The sequence below is a fragment of the Lethenteron reissneri genome, chromosome 39, assembly GCF_015708825.2.
Source record: "Lethenteron reissneri isolate LAM-NWPU_2019-01 chromosome 39, ASM1570882v1, whole genome shotgun sequence".
Lineage (NCBI taxonomy): Eukaryota > Metazoa > Chordata > Hyperoartia > Petromyzontiformes > Petromyzontidae > Lethenteron > Lethenteron reissneri.
The window spans coordinates 1,254,437-1,272,575 of NC_083817.1; the positions used below are offsets into that span (position 1 = coordinate 1,254,437).

At 48.6% G+C, this 18,139-nt stretch overlaps 1 protein-coding gene across 6 annotated transcripts in view; it reads left to right on the top strand.

The window, feature by feature from the left end:
• The window catches only part of LOC133351979 (interleukin-6 receptor subunit beta-like), a 95,962-nt gene extending 83,428 nt beyond the window's left edge, over positions 1-12,534 (top strand). For all 6 annotated transcript variants that reach the window (XM_061567635.1, XM_061567636.1, XM_061567638.1 and 3 more), the window contains one exon: positions 314-12,534. In XM_061567635.1, coding sequence (XP_061423619.1) covers positions 314-1,261 — 948 coding nt within the window. In that variant the 3' untranslated portion in view covers positions 1,262-12,534. The remainder of the gene's footprint in view (positions 1-313) is intronic.
• The last annotated feature ends 5,605 nt before the right edge of the window (positions 12,535-18,139 follow it).

The following is an 18,139-nucleotide window of genomic DNA, read 5'->3' on the forward strand; positions in this document are numbered from 1 at the left end:
TCCAGCCTATTAATTGCCTTGTGTTGATCCAGTGTGTAAAAATGTGTCTCTGATGGGGCTTCCCAATCGTATAAAGTTAATTCTACTTGACATAAATTTGTGCAAATATGTTCAATTTGAAAACAATATTTTCGTGGACTCAATATTCTTTAAAATTCAAATTTTAAATCTACAGATAATGAGAGCAAGGCCGCAGTGTGACGTGTGTTACACTCTAATCGACAACGGCCAAAGAGGCAACTTCTCTCAATATTCAGCAACGTCGCTGGCTCCAGCCGACTGACCCCATGACCCTGACATCCGCCTTTACCAGCAGTCGCAGGGTGGCCACCGCCAGTCGTCGGCGAGCGACCTGGAGACGGTGGTGTCGTCCGTGGAGGTGGTGGAGTCCGAGTCTCCTCAGCTGCTCCGCGGCAGCTGCAAGGGCGGCGGAGTGACCGGCGCGCCGACCGGCGCGGACACGCGCTCGCTCGGCGGGGAGACCAGCGGCATCGGCAGCAGCCGCCCGTCCTCGCCCGACCGCCACACGAGCGACGAGTCCGACACGTGCTGCAGCAGCAACGCCACCAGCGTGGCCAACGTGAACGCGCTGCTGCCGCCGCCGCCGCCGTCGTCGCGACGGCGCGAGGGCCCAAGGGACGGCTCGGGGGAAGAGGAGGAGGAGGAAGAGGAGGGCGAGAGCGCGGCCCCGCGCTCGCGCTCGCACCAGCGCCTGGACGAGGGCGGGCGCCCCTTCCCGGCGCCGGGCGCCGCGTGCCCGCGCGCCCACACGTGGTCGTGCTCCAACGGCGAGGAGCCGTGCCTCCTGCCGGCCCCGCACGGCGCCCACGCCGAGCCATACTCGCAGGTCTCCTACCGCGACCGCCGCCAGCAGCAGGGCTGCCCCGGCCGCTCGGGGCGGGAGGAGCGCGGCGAGCGCGTGGGCGGCGACGGGGGGGTCGCGTCGCGTTCGCTCGACGCCGCGGGAGACGACGACGGTAACGACGGCGACGACGACGACGACGGCGGCGGCAACAGCGGCGGCGGCGGCGGCTTCACGGACGCCTCCGTGCTGCTGCGCTCGTTCGTTGGGAAGCCGCACGGGCCGTGCGTCACGGACGGGGAGTGCCGCTGCTGCGGGAGGTCCAAGCTGGGAGGCAAGAGCGGCGGCGGCTGCGGCGGTGGGCAAGAGCAGGACGAGGCGAGCGTGGGGAGCGCGGACGAGAGGGTGCAGGCGTACTTCCCCCAACTCGTCACGGAGGCCGGGTACATGCCCCAGTGAGACGGCGGCAGGGCCGGCGCGCGACGAGCGTGCGCTACGCTCGCCGCCACGCTGCTCGGTCAAACACTTATTTAATCGTTCAAGTGTGCAACGAACTTAAAAAAAAAACAAGATTGTTTATTGATCGAAATGCAGTGGACCCACATTTTCCATTACTCGGAGACCGTAGCAGAAGTACCAAGAGCCTAAAGGTTCAGTAAGCTGCTTTTTCACTGGCTGTAAGGGTCATCTTGACAGAGAAAATGGAACCGAAACAGGAACAGGTTTTTCATTCAATCTGTAGTTATGGTCGAGAGCTGGCAAAAAAGATTGCCAATTGGCAAATGTTCAAATTCTTTGTGATGGATTAGCCAAGCACTCAAGCAACGTATTGTTCTCATCAAAAATATCCAGTCACTGACGCAACATTTCACAAGGCGACGCAACTGCCTCGTCATTTGCACAGATCCTGTACAGCAACGCTTGTACGCGCCTTAGACTCTCACAATCCTGGATCCGTTTTTGTTTTTTCTGACAAAATGTTTTAAATTCACCATTCATTCAAGAAAATGCTGCTGCTCTCATGATGAATGCATGTGTCTCCAGCCTCTTCGCTCCAGAGCTCCCCAGTCCTAGGTTCCCACTCATGAACCCAGGGCCAACACTCGTCAGTCCTACAATGTCAAGTCCTATGATCTCCGGCTCAAGATGTTCAGTCCAAACATCAATCACCCCTCGATGTAAAGGCTCCTATCGTTTCGTCCAAGTTTGGTATTCGCGCCGTTCTCATAGCACGAGGCAATCACATAGTCAGCAGTGGATTACCAGTGGGGGGCAAAGTTGATATCTGTAATTGCTGATATCAACGTTGATATCTACGTTGATATCTGTAATCTTCATGGAGTAATGGTGGTCAATCTTTTGATTTTGAGCAAATGTGAACCACGACACCGGAACGCAATGGCCTAGTCATTCCGAATGATGTAAGGGGATCTTTAATGTCTACTGTGAAGCAGAGGGCAACGTGTTTGTCATGGCTAATACACCCGCAGCAAAAACCAGGGCTGCCTGCCAGATTCGAATCGCGAAGCTCTGCACGAGGTGGCATGCGCGCTACCGCCGGGCTGCGTCATCGCCCCGAGAGTCTGTGCCGCGTGTCCCACAGAGGCGAGTTCGGTATCAGCCAGCTTCCGACTCGGCCAAAGCAGACGCACGCTTCAGCAGGGTGCTCTGCAGGTGATTGTGAGAGCAGCCGACGTGCGGAGAAACGCGTGGAGACGTCCAGAGAGCTGTGGATTGTTCAATCCAAACTCCGACCGGCGTGCACGGTGTACGTCGCTCCTGGCATACGCCAGACATTTTACACTGTATTTAAATTCGTAGCATCGGTTTCTATCAAATGCCGTCCGCCTGCTTTGAGGTTGGCGTTGGTGGGTCTCCGCTGGATGGCGGCGCTGCATACGGAGAACCCCCCCCCCCCCCCGTGTTGAGGTCCTGCACGGAGCGGTGACCATTCTGGCGCCTTGCGTTATGTTTGCGATGAACGGCACTCGAGAGTCAATCGCTGGCCGTGTGGCCATTCGCCTCCGCGGTTATTTGAGGAGCTGTCCAAAATTCGGCATCGTGCTGCCATTCAAGAATGTATTCTTCTTTCTTCCGTCTCGTTTTGTATTTCCTGTCTTGTGCTCACGGGTGTCCTGTCCTGTGTGCTCCATCTCATTTGTGCTGTCACATTTTGTTCTCTCATTTGCATTGCCCTCTCTCATGAGTACTGTTTTGGATCGTGCTGTCTTTATTTTACTGTGCAATTACGTGATGCTGTTGTGATAATTTTGTGTTTATTGTCTATTTTGCTCGTTCAGTCTCGTTCGTATGGTCTAATATGTTCTGTCTGCCTCATCTGTTCCATTAGCATGAATGTAGCATGGACGTATAATTCTTGCATCGAAGCACGATTTCACGGAGGTATCATGAGCCTTAGAGGTCATTTGAATTTCACAATTCGACGTATCCCTACGTGCCTCGAACCCACATCCCCGCAGAGTGCAACCCACCCAACCGCGACAACAGCTGAACAAACGACAACATAACAGCAACCAACCTGAAGAAAATCAAGCGCTATACAAGCGACGGCAACAGTGAACGCAACAACAAACACAACAACAAATACAACAACAACAAGCACATTCAGTGACGACAACGACGACGATGAGCCGACACGGCAAGAATTACGGGTGTTGTGGACATTCGTGTGAGAGGCACATTTGGGTCATTGCTCCCACACTCTTTCAGAGGCTGCTAAACCCATTAATTCGAAAGGGAATAAGTTAACGACTGCTTTCACAGAGGCTGCTGTGTGGGGGACAGCAAGGAGCGTCCGAGGAGGAGATGGAGCTGGGCACGAGGAGGAAGGCCTCTACGGCCACAGCTGTGGCCGTAGAGGGAGGCCATTGGGGGGGGGAGGGAGGGGGACCCCACATTGGATTTGTCGTCAGTCACACTGTTGTTGTAAGAGTTTATATTTCTTTGGCATGTGTCGCACTCTTTATTTTTGTAAAGAAACACAAAAACACGGGATGCAGTCATTTCCGTGGATGCACAATTGATCGTTTTGCGAAATGTGGCAATTTAAACATCGCTTTGCAACCTCTACCGGCGAGCTGACGCTCTAACGGTGTCGGCGCGTTCGACGCTCGTGCCGACCGCGTGCCGGTGACATTTGGCCGAGGAGGGCTTCGCCGCAAGAACACGGCCCGGATCGTGCGCGTCGCCACCGCCTCGATGTCAATTATGAATCGGAATATTGGCATGGAAAAACATACGCGTTCCGATAGTTTTCACCGTACAACTTTAGCCGTGCAGTTTCCAAAGCCGTGAGAACGCGTTTTTTTTCGAATTGGTGGCTATAAACCAGTCACTGGATACTCACTTTAAAAGGGGGTTCATCATTGAGAGGCCCACACTGAAGGCTCATGTCGAGTTAAATCAATCAGAATTAAGTCATCACCAGAAACAAAGTTTGAGGAACTGTATCGGTTTTATGATCAGTAGGAGACTACAAGCAGGTCAGAGGTCAGGATTAAAAGCAGCAGCTGAGAGATCAGGAGCTGTGGACTTCCTGTCAGATGCGGAACTTGGAAACTTAAATCCTCATCAGTGATGCCCACCCTTCCTCAAACTTTGTAGTCTTGATTCATCGCCGGCGCATCTCGGTCATAGCACACGCATAACTTTGGAAAATGTAGACTTCACCGTAACAATTCTCACACAGCAAGGGTTGGAGAACGCAGCTACGGGAGCCATTGGGTGGTCACGTTTCCACCAAAGTCTGCACACCTGATTGACTGGCTTCTTGATGAGAATAATACGAGGTCATAGGTTACCTCCAATGCCTCTGTGTCGCTAGTGCAATGGAATTGATGCATGCGTGAATGTTTAACATGCAGGTGCCGCGCAAACAGTGGGTTAGAGTTCAGGGATGGCAGCCGTGCTGGTTGTGTCACGGCGTGTGGCTGGATACGCATTGCCTGCTCCTGCTGAGTTTTGCTCCTGAAGATTTTGGAGGCCGTTAACGACTGGTGCCAGGCTTCTTGTATCCAGATGATGATGGGTCAAGCAGCTAATCGTGATGACTTGATGTGGCAGACACTTGCAGAGTTGTGTATTACAGGACACTGGTGCCTGGGGTCTAAGTAGTAAAAGACAGCATTTACTGTAGCTAGCTACTACCCATGATTTGTATTAGCACAACGAGCTCTCGTGTGACTACAGAAAAATAATACGCATGAATACATTTGTATTATTTTCAAATGGTTATTACGCTAAAATATCAGATTGTGGACGTTTCCAACAAAGGCAAACAATTTGTTGTATTCTGGTATGCCTTGTTATGTTCTGCCAAAAGCCCTTAGGAGTTGCTTAACTCATTCTTTACGTAATGGTCAAACGGTTCTGTCGGATTTTTACCCTTTTCTGATTATGACCCATCGCCAAATGCATATAAGTGCTGGGTAGAGTCAAATTCAATCCTTGCACAGCACGGTCAATTAAATATTTAATTAAATATTAAATGTAAATATTTCATCTGTCACTACAAAGTTATTGGATTCCAAGATTAAGGCGTTTTAATGGCAGAGCTGAAATTAATTGTAAAAAATAATAATTATAGAATTAAAATTAAGGTTTTAATGATTTAATTCACTCGTAACTTTAAACTGTTTTTCTAGTTTTAAATTAAATTACGTTTTCATATTCACTACCCTCTCACAGAGTTCAGATTTATATATTTTTTCAATTTCAGTTGTACTTAAAATGCAGCATTTTTATATGTCAGTTTCATATCCACAACTTTTAAGATGTTAATATCATCATCGTCCTGTAAATGTTTTTCAGTTTCAGATTTCGCACTTTACAACAACGCGTTGCGTGTACAGTACGCCACGTGTACAGTGTGTACAGTACGTGCACAGTACATGCTGTGCGTACAGTACGCCAATGTACAGTATGTGCGGCGTGTACAGTGTGTGTACAGTACTGTTGCGCGTACAGTATGTTCACCGTATTTACTGCTGTGGTCTCACTTAGCCTTGAGATGATTTCTTGTTAATTGTGTTTTTTGACAGATATGACCAGGATATATATATAAATAAAAGTTATGGTCGTTAAATTTGTATTATTATAAAATGAGGACAGTGTTCATATTTGTGGTCGTGGATATGGTCCTGATACACATAGGCCGACCCTTATAGAGGTTATCACAGGAGCTGTCTATTACTTTACAAAGTTATGTGCCGGGGTCGTTCCCTGCCTCCAGTGAAAAGTGTCGCTGCAGGGACCCGGCCTTCAAAGACGTTCATCCTGTGTGGTCATTCGTCTGCCATCGGGGCAGAAACTCATGCAGCTTAATTCTGAGAATTGTTCATAATATAGGGGGGGGGGGGGGGGGGAGTGTTGGTTTAAATCGCGTAAATATACTTGTAAAGGAGAGCCGACACAAAGTTGCAGGGGGTTCGTCTTTTATTCCATCCTTCAGTCCACACTCGTCCCCAGTCTTCTCAATCTCGTTCCCGCCAAGATCTCCCCTCTTCCCGCCCATTCTCTCTCTTATATCTCCTCGCTTGCTCCTCCCCCTTCCCCTGTCACCGTCCCACTCCCCTCCTTTTGGTGGGAATCCTTCCCCTGACATCCCTTACATACTAAATGTGGCGTTAACCCGCCGCCACCCGACACAACCCATTAGTAAGGTTTGTCACGTAAACAGAACATGCCAATTCTTTACTAGTGTAGTGTTAACGATTCAGAGGCAGAGTTTATAGGAGGCATCTTTATGAACAAATTCCACGGTCCCGTCTACAACACCGGCCATCTAACACTGACTGAGCTGACTGATATAGCCAAGTACTCTCATTCGTAGCGCAACATCCAGTGGAGACGTTTAGCGAAGACGGCGACGACGAGACGAGTCCACTCCCAGAACCGGCAGCCTCGAGCCCCCCGCTCTCTGCTCCTTTTATGCTCCCAGCGCGGCCTGGCCCCGCCCTGACCGAGCCTCCCTTCTCAAACCCGCCAACCGGTTCCAGGGGCCTCCAGACGGGGTCCCACGTGACCCTTGCCCCAGTTCCTCCCTCTACCCACACACCGCGCACGCCCTCACCGGTGTGTGCGCTGTCTGTCCACCAACCGGCGCTATTACACTACACTTGTACAGCACACCGGTGTGTTGTAAATGTTGTGGATTTGCTCTCCAACGCTGTACTAGTAACGAACTGGCACGTTCTGTTTACGTGACAAACCTTACGACAGTAATTGGCTGTGTCGGGTGGTGGCGGGTTAACGACACATTTATATTTACGCGATCCAAGCCAAAAAACCTTTATTATGGATGATATTGGTCGCGAAAGCCTGCGTGTTAATCTGAGAATTGTATTGACGCGGTTACGAGCAGCGTGTGTAAAATGTTACGTGTTATTCGGTGTAATGTGATTGTGTATCCTAAAGCATTAATGCACAGTCGACTATGGGTTTGTGATTTCTGTAGCCAATACATCACCATGCTGATAAACTATCACTGCTTATGAATGTAAATAAATCCAATATTAATTGGGCAGACTGTACCTCTAAACCTTAGCAACAACCTTTGCTTTCTCCCCCTGCTTAAGCCTGACGCACAATTAACCTTATTAAATAAAATTTAACCCTTACATGCCTAGCTAATTGTAGGCCCCTAAAACTATCGCCGGCTTTGACCTTCATTCACGTATATCAAACACATACCTCGTTTTAATGAAACAATGTGAATCAAAACTAATATTGAAGCAGATCACAGCAACTGGGACTTGGCATGTTTATTGTCCGTTACGCAGTGGGGGGACCTGTTAAAGTGCAGCGTCGCGAACACAGACCCCATCGATGATCACTGCTATTTCACGATGTGACACATTGTCTTGTATGTGTTTAACTTCTTTCGCACCATACGTGGACAACCGTACTAATCGGAGGTGCGGAGGAAGGACAACAAACTAAACACAAAAAAGAAGTTCTAAAGAAATTATCCATAACAGTTTTTTGGGGGGGGGTTACGCGATCTAACCCAAAAAAACCTTATTATGGATATTGGTCGCGAAAGCCTACACCTTAAACTAAATAAATTAGTTTGTCAATCTCGATGCTTCTTTACAAGTGCCATAGCTCTCAGTGGCTTCCTAATAGCGGAAGGAAGAGCGTTCTAGACGGCAACACAGAAGCTTATCCAAAAGCGCCACGTGATGCGGTGCCGTCCATATCTTGCACCACCACCACCGCCACCACCACCACCACGTGTTCCCCTCTGGTGTGTCCATCTTCCTCCCATCGTGGTCACGCAGTGCCGAGTCCCCCCCCCCCCCCCCCCCCCCCCCCGTGTTTGATGGCCAGGTCCCAGAATTTCCGCTACAACTTACAAAAAACCACACAGCAAGCAATGCGATGCCGAGAATGGGGACGTGAAGCGAAGGCCTTTTTTGGGGGGGTGGGAAGGGGGGGGGATGTGATTTATGATCGCAAATTTAAAATGCTAATTAAAAACAAATCAACCTTTGACCTGTGGAATCGGATTGCAGATGTAAATTCTTGCAACGTGCGGACGAGCATCGATTGTGAAGCAACTGGTTGCGTGTGAAGCACGGTTCACAGACAGGCGGCCGACAGCACTCAGCGGTAAATTTCTGAAGATTTGCCAGCTTCAAAGCGATAGTATATTTAAACTGATCGCACGTGTAATAGGAAAGGGGTAAACAGGCCGCTATTTCTAAACTTCAGGAGGCGGTGATCAAAGGCATCCCGGGCTGCGTTGACGACGTCTTTATTGGGGATTCTCTCATCGGTCGCTCGTCTCGAGCTGCTGCTGCTGCTGCTTTCGGAGGCGTCCGTCCTTGCGACGAATGATCCACACGCGTTGAACTGTCGCCAGCAGCACCAAACTAACAACACAGGGGCTGCGTGAACCGGGCCCTCCTACCCACAGGGTCAGAGCTATCTTTGTCTTTAGGCTGCACATTTCACTATGGGGACCTCATTTGCCAGTAAAAATATGATAATTGGTTCTTTACCCTTCTATCTGGCAACAAAACTGACACCTTTTCTGCACATTTCAGTTACAGATTCTATACTCGTTGCCCTGATATAGGATTACTATGGAGCTGATCATATCAACGGGCAAAAGTGTTCCATAGCCCTAGGCTGAGTAACATGAACAATGCCATCTTATTCCCATCCAGCCCCCTTACGGACGCAGCTGGTGTCCACGAAATTTTTGGCCAGGAGTCCTCGACTCTCGGGGTGATCATGTCCCATCCGTTGCCGATGTCTCCGCAAAAGTTGTTCCGTGGCGTTACTACTACTTAGCGTCGATGGGAGCCCGCTCCCCCGTCCATTCACTCGTTACCCGGACCTCGCGAGCCTGTGAGCCACCTTCCCTGGAGCCACGGTGGGCGAGGGGCCCTCTTGGCTACGACCGCCACTTTCAACCCCGAGGCCAAGAGGCCCCAATCACCTCGCCATCTACTGCCACGGTGTGGACAGTGTCAGCCTTGCAATCTTATCTCCCCACGCGTGTACATAGAGTATGAGGTCTTTAGAGTGGTCATTCCAACGTACGGGCGGTATATTACGATGAAGTCGTTATCTATACTCTATATACCGTGCTATATATCCAGTGATTAGCAACGCATTTCTTGGACGATTTTAAGGTTTTTTAACCGAAATACCTTTAAGATCACAGTATTTTCCATTGCCAATTGTGCAATCGGTTCGGCACTCTTAGCACTCATCAGCGAGCCGCGGTTGGTGACGCGATCGACGCCGCGAGTTACCGATGAGAACCCCTGGCGCGCACTTAACACGATGTCAAATCATCGATAAAATACTTCACCAATTCCACATTCTACTTCGTTGGCAATATGCAATTTTACTCCGGAGTAAACATTTTCAATCATTCAGGTCATTTACAATACAGAATGTGCACGCGAATGTGCCAGACTAATTTCAAACAAAACGTTGGGTCGCTCCCTATGTTCTTGTCGTTGGATCGTCCCAACGACATCCCATTTTGAGTTGTTGCTTAAGTTGGTAAAGCTGTGGCTCGCCGATGAGGCCCTTGAGCGTGAAACGGCCGCGTTACGTTCGCCAGTCGCCGAGGCCGAGACGTGGCACAGCAGAGTTTTTACGTTTCCAATGTCAAGGATATATTATATGGTTAATAATGACGTAAATAATTAAATAACACTGACAAAGCTATTATTAGGTAATAGATTTCCTTAAAACATTCACTAGTCCACATGTTTAAAATGCAGTTTCAGGCGTGTTATTGTACAGTTTACAGTATTTTGTTTGATAGTTTAGCCACCATTAACATCTTTGCGATTATCCATCCGTACGGATCGTGAAACAGATGAGGCAGCGTCACCACAAGTGGACTGTCAAGTCGAGCGCTAGATAGCACGGATATCTCACTCTCATTTCCGTTACCAATCCTGCCTGTATAGTACGCTATATAAACACACGTACAAACATGTAAGCACATAGAGAACGTGTTTTATATATATATATGCATGTGTATATGTGGTATACACGCAAAGGTGAGGGCACGCGTTTTGAGAATTTCTGAGAAAGGTTCTGCACCTCTGAGGACAATGTCACCCTTGCTCTTTGCCCAGTGCTGTGGTGATGCACGGAGACACCGCATAGCAGTATTCATAAATAGCAGCCCCTTGTGGGAGAAGGGTCCTGAAGGCCTCCTTGGAATGTGAACTCGTGCGGGCTCGGTGATCATCAGCCTGACAGCCGCCACATGGCACCTCGCGTGTCTGCCACTCGGCAGGTGAGGACCAGCGATTGAGGCTGGCAAACTTGTTACAGCAGTGGCATAGAGCGTCGGAGATTAGTAGAGCCGATGGAAACAACGTTTATTGAAACGTGTGTTTGATGAACAATGGCTGGTCCGTACAGGGACACAACCTGGGGTGATCACGTGGCCTCTGTCGGTGATCGACATTGGAAGTTACCAACCCAATTGGCCACAATCAGGAGCAGCAATGGAGGTTGCATATATTTTGGCAGCTACTATGGCTCGTAACAATTCCCCTAAAATTGCTTGAGTTTCTCATGACCTTCGCAGGATTCTAGACACGATGTGTGTACCCTAAAGTGTATAGCGCATTGTAAACTGTGGGATCACTGCATGTGATGTAACTTGTGCTAAGCGTCTGCTTTGTTTCCACCTGTATATTTATTTAAAGTCAGAACGTGTTAACCTCAGGGCGTGACAGAGAATGGCATTTAATTATATCCACATGTTTGTCTAGGGACTCAATCGTCCGAGGGTTTCGGGGTGGGGTCGAGCACACACCGTGAAGCCTTCAACCACCTTAAGAAAACAATGTGCAAGGAGGTCCTAGGAGGTTGGAAGTGAACCTCTAATTAAAGGAAGGCTTCGCAGGGGAAGGGGTCGATAAGTGTCATTCTTGCCAAAGCAAGTTTCACGCTCTCACGCACAGGCTCACACTAAAATGCTTATGGTGGTAGATGGGGGAGACATTTATAGTATTGTCGATTTCCACATTCAGCCAAAAGTGACAAAGACAAACTATTTTAGGAGGACACCTTAACGTTTTAAAAGTTTGAGGATTTAAATTTGCCGGTTGGTGTGATTTGTGAGGGATTCAAGTAAACGCGTTGCATTTCTCATTTGCTCGATGGCACTAAACGCCTCCATTTTAAACCAACACTGGGGCCTAAAAAGTCCTGACCCTTAAAGTTAACTTTCAAATAAGTAAATAAAAAAGTGTCTCTATTCTCGCACAGATCGAAGGCTGTTGTGAGAAGAATTAATAAAAACAATTTTTGCAGCCAACTTTAAAGTTTGTATAATTCAGCTCTTCCATTAAATTAATCGTGGATTTGGCATCCCTAAGCCAGCTGCAAGCACTGAGGCCACACGGGAGTTTGCACTCAACATCTTCTGCTTCGGCAGAAATTACAACTCATGCACAACGTTATGATCATGGTTGGTGTGATCACACTGGCAGTGACTGGTTCCACGGAGCATATCACTGATCCCCATTCCTTTATTGATCTATTCATTGGGACAACCTCCCATTTTAAGACAGTTTCAAACGTACTCTAAATTATTGTCACCCTGTATCCCCTGCTAGCTCAACAATCTTCGCTAAGTGAATTTTCTTCTTCACTCGAATGCAGTGTCTGAGCTGTGAGCAGCCAACCATTGCCAACATATGAAGCAAACTGATTTTGCAGTCCTCATGACCACACGCAAAGGGAAAACAATAACCACTAAGCATGGCCAATGCCCTCAACCCGATGTAGCTCTGCCACGGGGGATGGTGAGAGGACTCAGGGGTGTTGGGGGGGGGCTTAGAAGCCAGGATCTTAGAGGGAGGCTCTCACCTGCACAGATGAGTGACATCCTTTGAGAGGCGGTCACCGCAGGGATTGCGCCACGGAAGAAATACGTCTCCGCTTTGTACAGAGACGCCTATGAGCAAACGTCGGGATTTGATGGGTGGAAGAATGCTACGTTGCTACATTGTGCCGCATGCACACAGGCTTAAGGCACGTACGATGTGGCTGATTTGACCATACAGTGCAGTAAATAATAGAGATGTATTTTACGGAACCATTTTCTTTATGTGTTTAAACCGTATAGTATTGTGTACAGTGCATTGTGTAATGGTTTTGACCTCAGTATAGTGGAGTTGTGTGTTCTGTATTAGTCAATAAATGTGATGCCTACTACAGTTTACAGGCGTGGTCTTTCATGCTTGATTCCAACATTGTTCATAATTGTGTAGTATTTCTTTATGAAATGGGATTAATTTCATAACTGAAAAAGATGAGATTTGGATCACCCTAAATTTATATATGAAAAAGTATTTGGTGATGTTGCAGCTGCGTTGGCAGAGGTGCACACACGAAAACAACTCGAAGGTTTTTGGGTTAGATCGCGTTATTTATAAATGTGTCGCAACCCTCCACCACCCGACTACTCAGATTGTAAATGTTGTGGATTCACTCTTCAACACACCGGTGGGCTAAAGTAGTGAACTATTTTGTCTTTTGTCAACGTGACACTTTTTTTACTGAAGTGGTCGTGTCGGGTAGTGGAGGGTTGCGACACATTTAGAAACAACGCGATCTAACCCAAACACCTTTATTATGAATAATACTGGTCGCGAAAGCCTACGTGTTAAAAACAACAACACTCCATACTCACTCCTGCCCCAGGAACGTGGAATTTCCACCACCGGTTCATGATGAAGAGTTGTGATTTTTCAGTTTTTTGTTGCTATAGGAGTACACAGTCTCTTCCTTGAATGAGATCCTCGCAAAGCTTACATTCAACTAAACTTTCCATTTCACAAAAAACAAGGCCCACTGAGCTATGTAGCTCTTTATCAGAAGCGTCCTGACTAAAACCGATAGCGCAACGAAGTGGCTTGTCGCTTGTAAAATGCATCGCAGCCAAATGCGTTAAAAACGCGTGACCTTGACTCCGAGCGCGGAGGGGGAAAAGCAGAGGACCCGGAGAGAGAAGCCCACGCGACCACGGGAGAGGGACACGCAAACTCCACATACACAGCAGCAGCAGGCGTCGTCAGGGATCGAACCCACGACCTCCTGCATATGCCACGCGCCTGGAAGCTGTAATGCACTGCCTGGTTCAGTAAACACAACCGTGTTGGATGTTCATTTGTGGCGAGCAGCAAGCTGTGCATTCGCTAATGACAACCCCAACGTTCCATAATTATACCTCATTTACTCAAATAGAGCCACTCAAGTGACAGATGAGTATTTAACTAATCACAACTTTAAATACACACTTACAATAAATGTGCGCGCGCGCACACGCACACGCCGATTTAACCATCAACAAATACTCCTACACAAAGATGCACGCGTCACAAAGAAACACAGCCACGTGTAGAGCACGGGCAGCACATGCACCCGAGTTGCAGAATTATCAGCTAGAGCTCCCTCGTGCACTGGAGAAAGCGATCTTGAAGCTATATCTGGAACAACAACAACAAAAGAGGTTTGCTTCATTTTATTTTGGTGAAGTTCACTCAACGGCACATTGGAAGGGGAGCGGCTTCAGTCGTTAGAATCCCAGACGCGCAGAGCCCAATTCTTCAAGAGCCCGTCCCCCGGGAGGGAATAAGTGGACAATTAGCAGCTGAAGTTTCCGGAAAGCCCATTAAATGCTAAGGCCCCAGTGTCCACAAAGCAGCGGCGTTTGGCTGGGCCACGGCAGCGTGGCGAGAGTGCCAACTCGCTCCGCTCCATCCGCTGGAATCGGCGTCGAAGGCAGTGGCGTAGCTAGGATATTTTGCGCCCCCCCCCGATTAATCACATACCAAAATGTAATTACATGACATGTAGGCTGTGTGTGGCGGGATATATAAACTTTTAGGTTGAGGTGTAGATTTGTGCAGTAGTTTCAGGCTGCCGCGCCCGCCGCAATAAGTTATAATGTGACGTTGTAAGCCTCATTTTGGCGCCCCTTTACCCTGGCGCCCGGGGACATATGTACCCCCCTGCCCCCCCCTAGCTACGCCTCTGGTCGAAGGCGCCCCACGCGCGCCCCGTGGCCACGCGGCCCGAGCACCACGCGCAGCTCTTGGCGCCGAGCACGACCCGGGCAGGGCACAGGCGGCGTGAGCGCCCTCGTGACCAGAAGCCCGGAGCGGCTGTCCAGGTGGCAGGAGGTGTCTCACTCCCACGGCCGGGACGCGGCGGGGATCTCCGCGGCTGGGACACGGCGAGGCACGCGGGGACACGGGCGACTCCAGCCTGGGTGTCAACGACGCCACGCTGGTTCAGACGATTCTTGCTTCAGACGCTTCTCCTAGCCTGGCACGGCGATCTAAAGGGCCGTCCATAAATGACGTCACGCGATTTTGGACGATTTTTGACCCCCCCTCCCTTCGTCACGCGGCGTCAAAAAAAGTCAGACCCCCCCTCAAATATGACGTCACAAAGCTCTGCCCCCCCCCCTCAAAAAAATGAAACATGCTTCAAATTGCTTCAGTATTGTCATTGTAGTGCGTATTTAATGTGGCGCTGCACTCTAATGTTGTAGGAGAAAACATTTATAAAGTAAATTTCATTAAGTAGAACGTGTTGCCTATATTTATTTAAAGTTGCGCATTTTGATGTGACGTCACATTTCTCACCCCCCTCCCCCTCGTCACACATCGTCACAATTGTCAGACCCCCCCCCCCCTCCTAGGTGGACGGCCCCTAAGTAGCCACCAGTGATTAGACACCTCCGATATGCACGGTTGGCTACGTACGGTGCGAAAGAAGTTCAACGCACATGCATAGCTCAAGCGTAACATGCATTGCATAAAAAAACACATCAAGCTGTATAGGTTGTGATTTTCACTTAATTCAGTACAGCACACATCTGAGTGCTTAAACATATACCCAAAGATGAACACGATGTACGGCTGTGTACAAGGCTTGAAGCGTGGACAGATGCATCCTGGGACTGTGAGACGGGAAGAGGGACACGAGACAGTGACACGGCGCCGCCTGCTGACCAGCAGCTGCCACTGCAGGTGGACATTGCGCACACGCCGTGAGCATCGTGTACACGGTGTGTGTGTGGCTGGTGATGGAATTAGCCCTATCGAGAAGACACGAGAAATAATTCAGCTGCGTTATCTTCCACGATGGTCCCTTGCCTGTTGACTGAAGGTTTTCCTGAAGGACGTTTCTTCATTTAATGATAATTCAATAGCAAAAATTGGCATCCATTTGCCGATTAAATGTTTTTATTGCATTAGCTTCACTGACAGCATCAGTGGCGGGCTGACCGCGATGTTGCATACAGCTCCGGACAGCGCAGCGATAGTCACAGCAGCTGAGCGGAGCAGTGCTGCATTCGTGACGGAGAGACGCGATCTAACCCATAAAACCTTTATTATGAATAATATGACCAGGCAGCAGCTGCCTGGTCATGCCACGTCCGTCGGGCGTTTCCCCAAATGTTGCAGAGGCAGCAGCAGAATGTCGTGTATCATACACAAGACGAGACCTCGGAATGCCAGTGTAGTTTTCCCCAACGTTCAATTACAGGCAATTAATTCACAACATTGTCTCGGTGTGTGATGGATTGTCTGTTGTTTACTGCTGACCGCTAAATCCAACAATTGTGCCAATTGTTTTGCACAGTAAAACAACAAGCTTCTCAAAAAATGTTCTTCTTTCAGGAGGTCCTGCCATTGGGACGTTTGGCCAAATGCCACGAGTGAGGAAACCGGAGCAAGCAGACGAAGTCCGCACAGGTGCGAGGAGGCATCTCGCCAAACCTGGAGCAGCCCTGAGCCACCTCGCAGCCCTGAGCCTCCAACACCGGCCAGGCCATATTGTGGCGACCCACCCAAGCACCAGCCAGGCCCCCGTTCCATCTCTGCTCAGCTCCAGAGGCGAGGCACACTTTGGTGGTCTGATCGCACGCGTCACTCTTGATGCTCTCTGGAGATGGCAGCAAGAAATGGCGCTGTCGTGTAACAGTCTATTTTTGAGCGTGACTGTGGTTTGATTTTAAAACGAATTATTTGGTGGTACTGCCTTGACAGTGGTGCACAAGAACAAATAATAATAACATATTTAAACTCACTTTAATCAATGGCATTATCTTACAAGAGAACAAAAATGTGTATAATAGACAACATTTGGGGCAATGGCTATTCATCTTACATAACATTCACCATATGCTGAGTTTGTTTGTTTGTGAGAGGAGGGGTCTACTTCTGAACTCTTTTTTTTCATCCACGAGACTCTTCCGCCGTGGTGACGACAGCATTCACGATGCCGTTCGCAGTGCCCCTCCCAACAGGGACAGGCACAAGTCACGCACAATCACAGGCCCTTGATTCCACGATGAAACGGTGTGTGATGTTCTATTACACCAGCCCTCTTATCTCTTCATTGGCTACCAGTCAAATTCCGAGTGGATTTTAAGATACTGCTATTGACCTAAGGCTTTAAAAGGGCTCACCCCACGTTACTTGCAGGAACTAATACATTTATATATCCCATCAAGGTTCTTAAGATCTTCTCATCTCCAACTACTCAGCACTCCCAGGTCTCGGTTGAGCTCTTTTGGTGACCGGGCTTTTGTTAGCGTGGCACCCCAACTATGGAACGCCTTGCCACTTGAAATCAGGGCATTCGGAGTCGGTAGATAGATTCAAGTCTGCTTTGAAAACCCATCTCTTTTAAGTGGCCTTCCCTGTCCACTTTGATCGGTTGCGCCTGCTTCTGTTTTTGTTTCCTGCTTTTCATGCAATGCGCATTGGAATCCTAGGATGGACTGCGTATCGTACATTTCAATGATGATGGTGACGAGTCGTCGACGACTCCACTGACACCAGCGACTCGCCACACATGAGGAGCCCATTAGCCAGAGAGATGACCCATGGCTTGAACCCATCCTCTCAGGGGTGTTGGCTCAACACCATGACATGGGTCACGCTCCTCTGTGCTCCCCAAGCCACCTTACTAGCAGCGCAGTTTGACATCGAGAGGCATTCGAGAGAGCGCAGGATGCAGGGTCAAATGTCACATGGGGTCTGAATGTGTGTAGAACCTGTCTGCGATTAGCTCCATATTCATCACTCATCCCAGGCTATACAATTAGATTAATAAGTGGTGTGTGCGCTCAGGTTCCACATTATGAAGTTCCTTTGTCAGATTTTAATAAGCGCTTCTCAAATCTAGTCATTAATTTTTTTTCATTTCGTTATGTGGTTTTTTCTCTTTCACCCACTCGAATATATTTTGTGATTAGAAATGAATATTACAAATGATAAACAAGGGCACTGTCTGTAATATCAGCCATTTAGAGGCAAGGGTTTGTTGCTGCACCACGGAGTTATGAGACTTCTAATTCCAGGAGGCTGCAAATTGACCAGGAGATGGCACTACAGCCTGTGGGCTTGAAACCCAATCCGTGGACCTTCCACTTGTACCTCCTCACGTGCTTGGGGTTGCTCTATGTGCTCCAGTTCCCTCACACATTCAAAGCACACTTTTTACAAAAAGTTTAACTAAATATGCCTGTGCAGAATAAATCTTGAGACATATCGCAGCTATTCTGGAAAATAAAAAAAATATCTGTTGAACATCAAAATACACATTAATTAAAAAACAAAATAATGTATTGGTGATTATTCAAAGATTTTGACTGAATATGAGATGAACAACAAGGCAGGAGCACAGCGCGGCTTGATATGTTTCTCTCGATACTCCTAGGGGGTCTTCATTAAGTCGATATTGACACCGAATTGTAAAAATCATCGACATGGTCTTGTGTTACGACGCAGCTCACAACAGCAG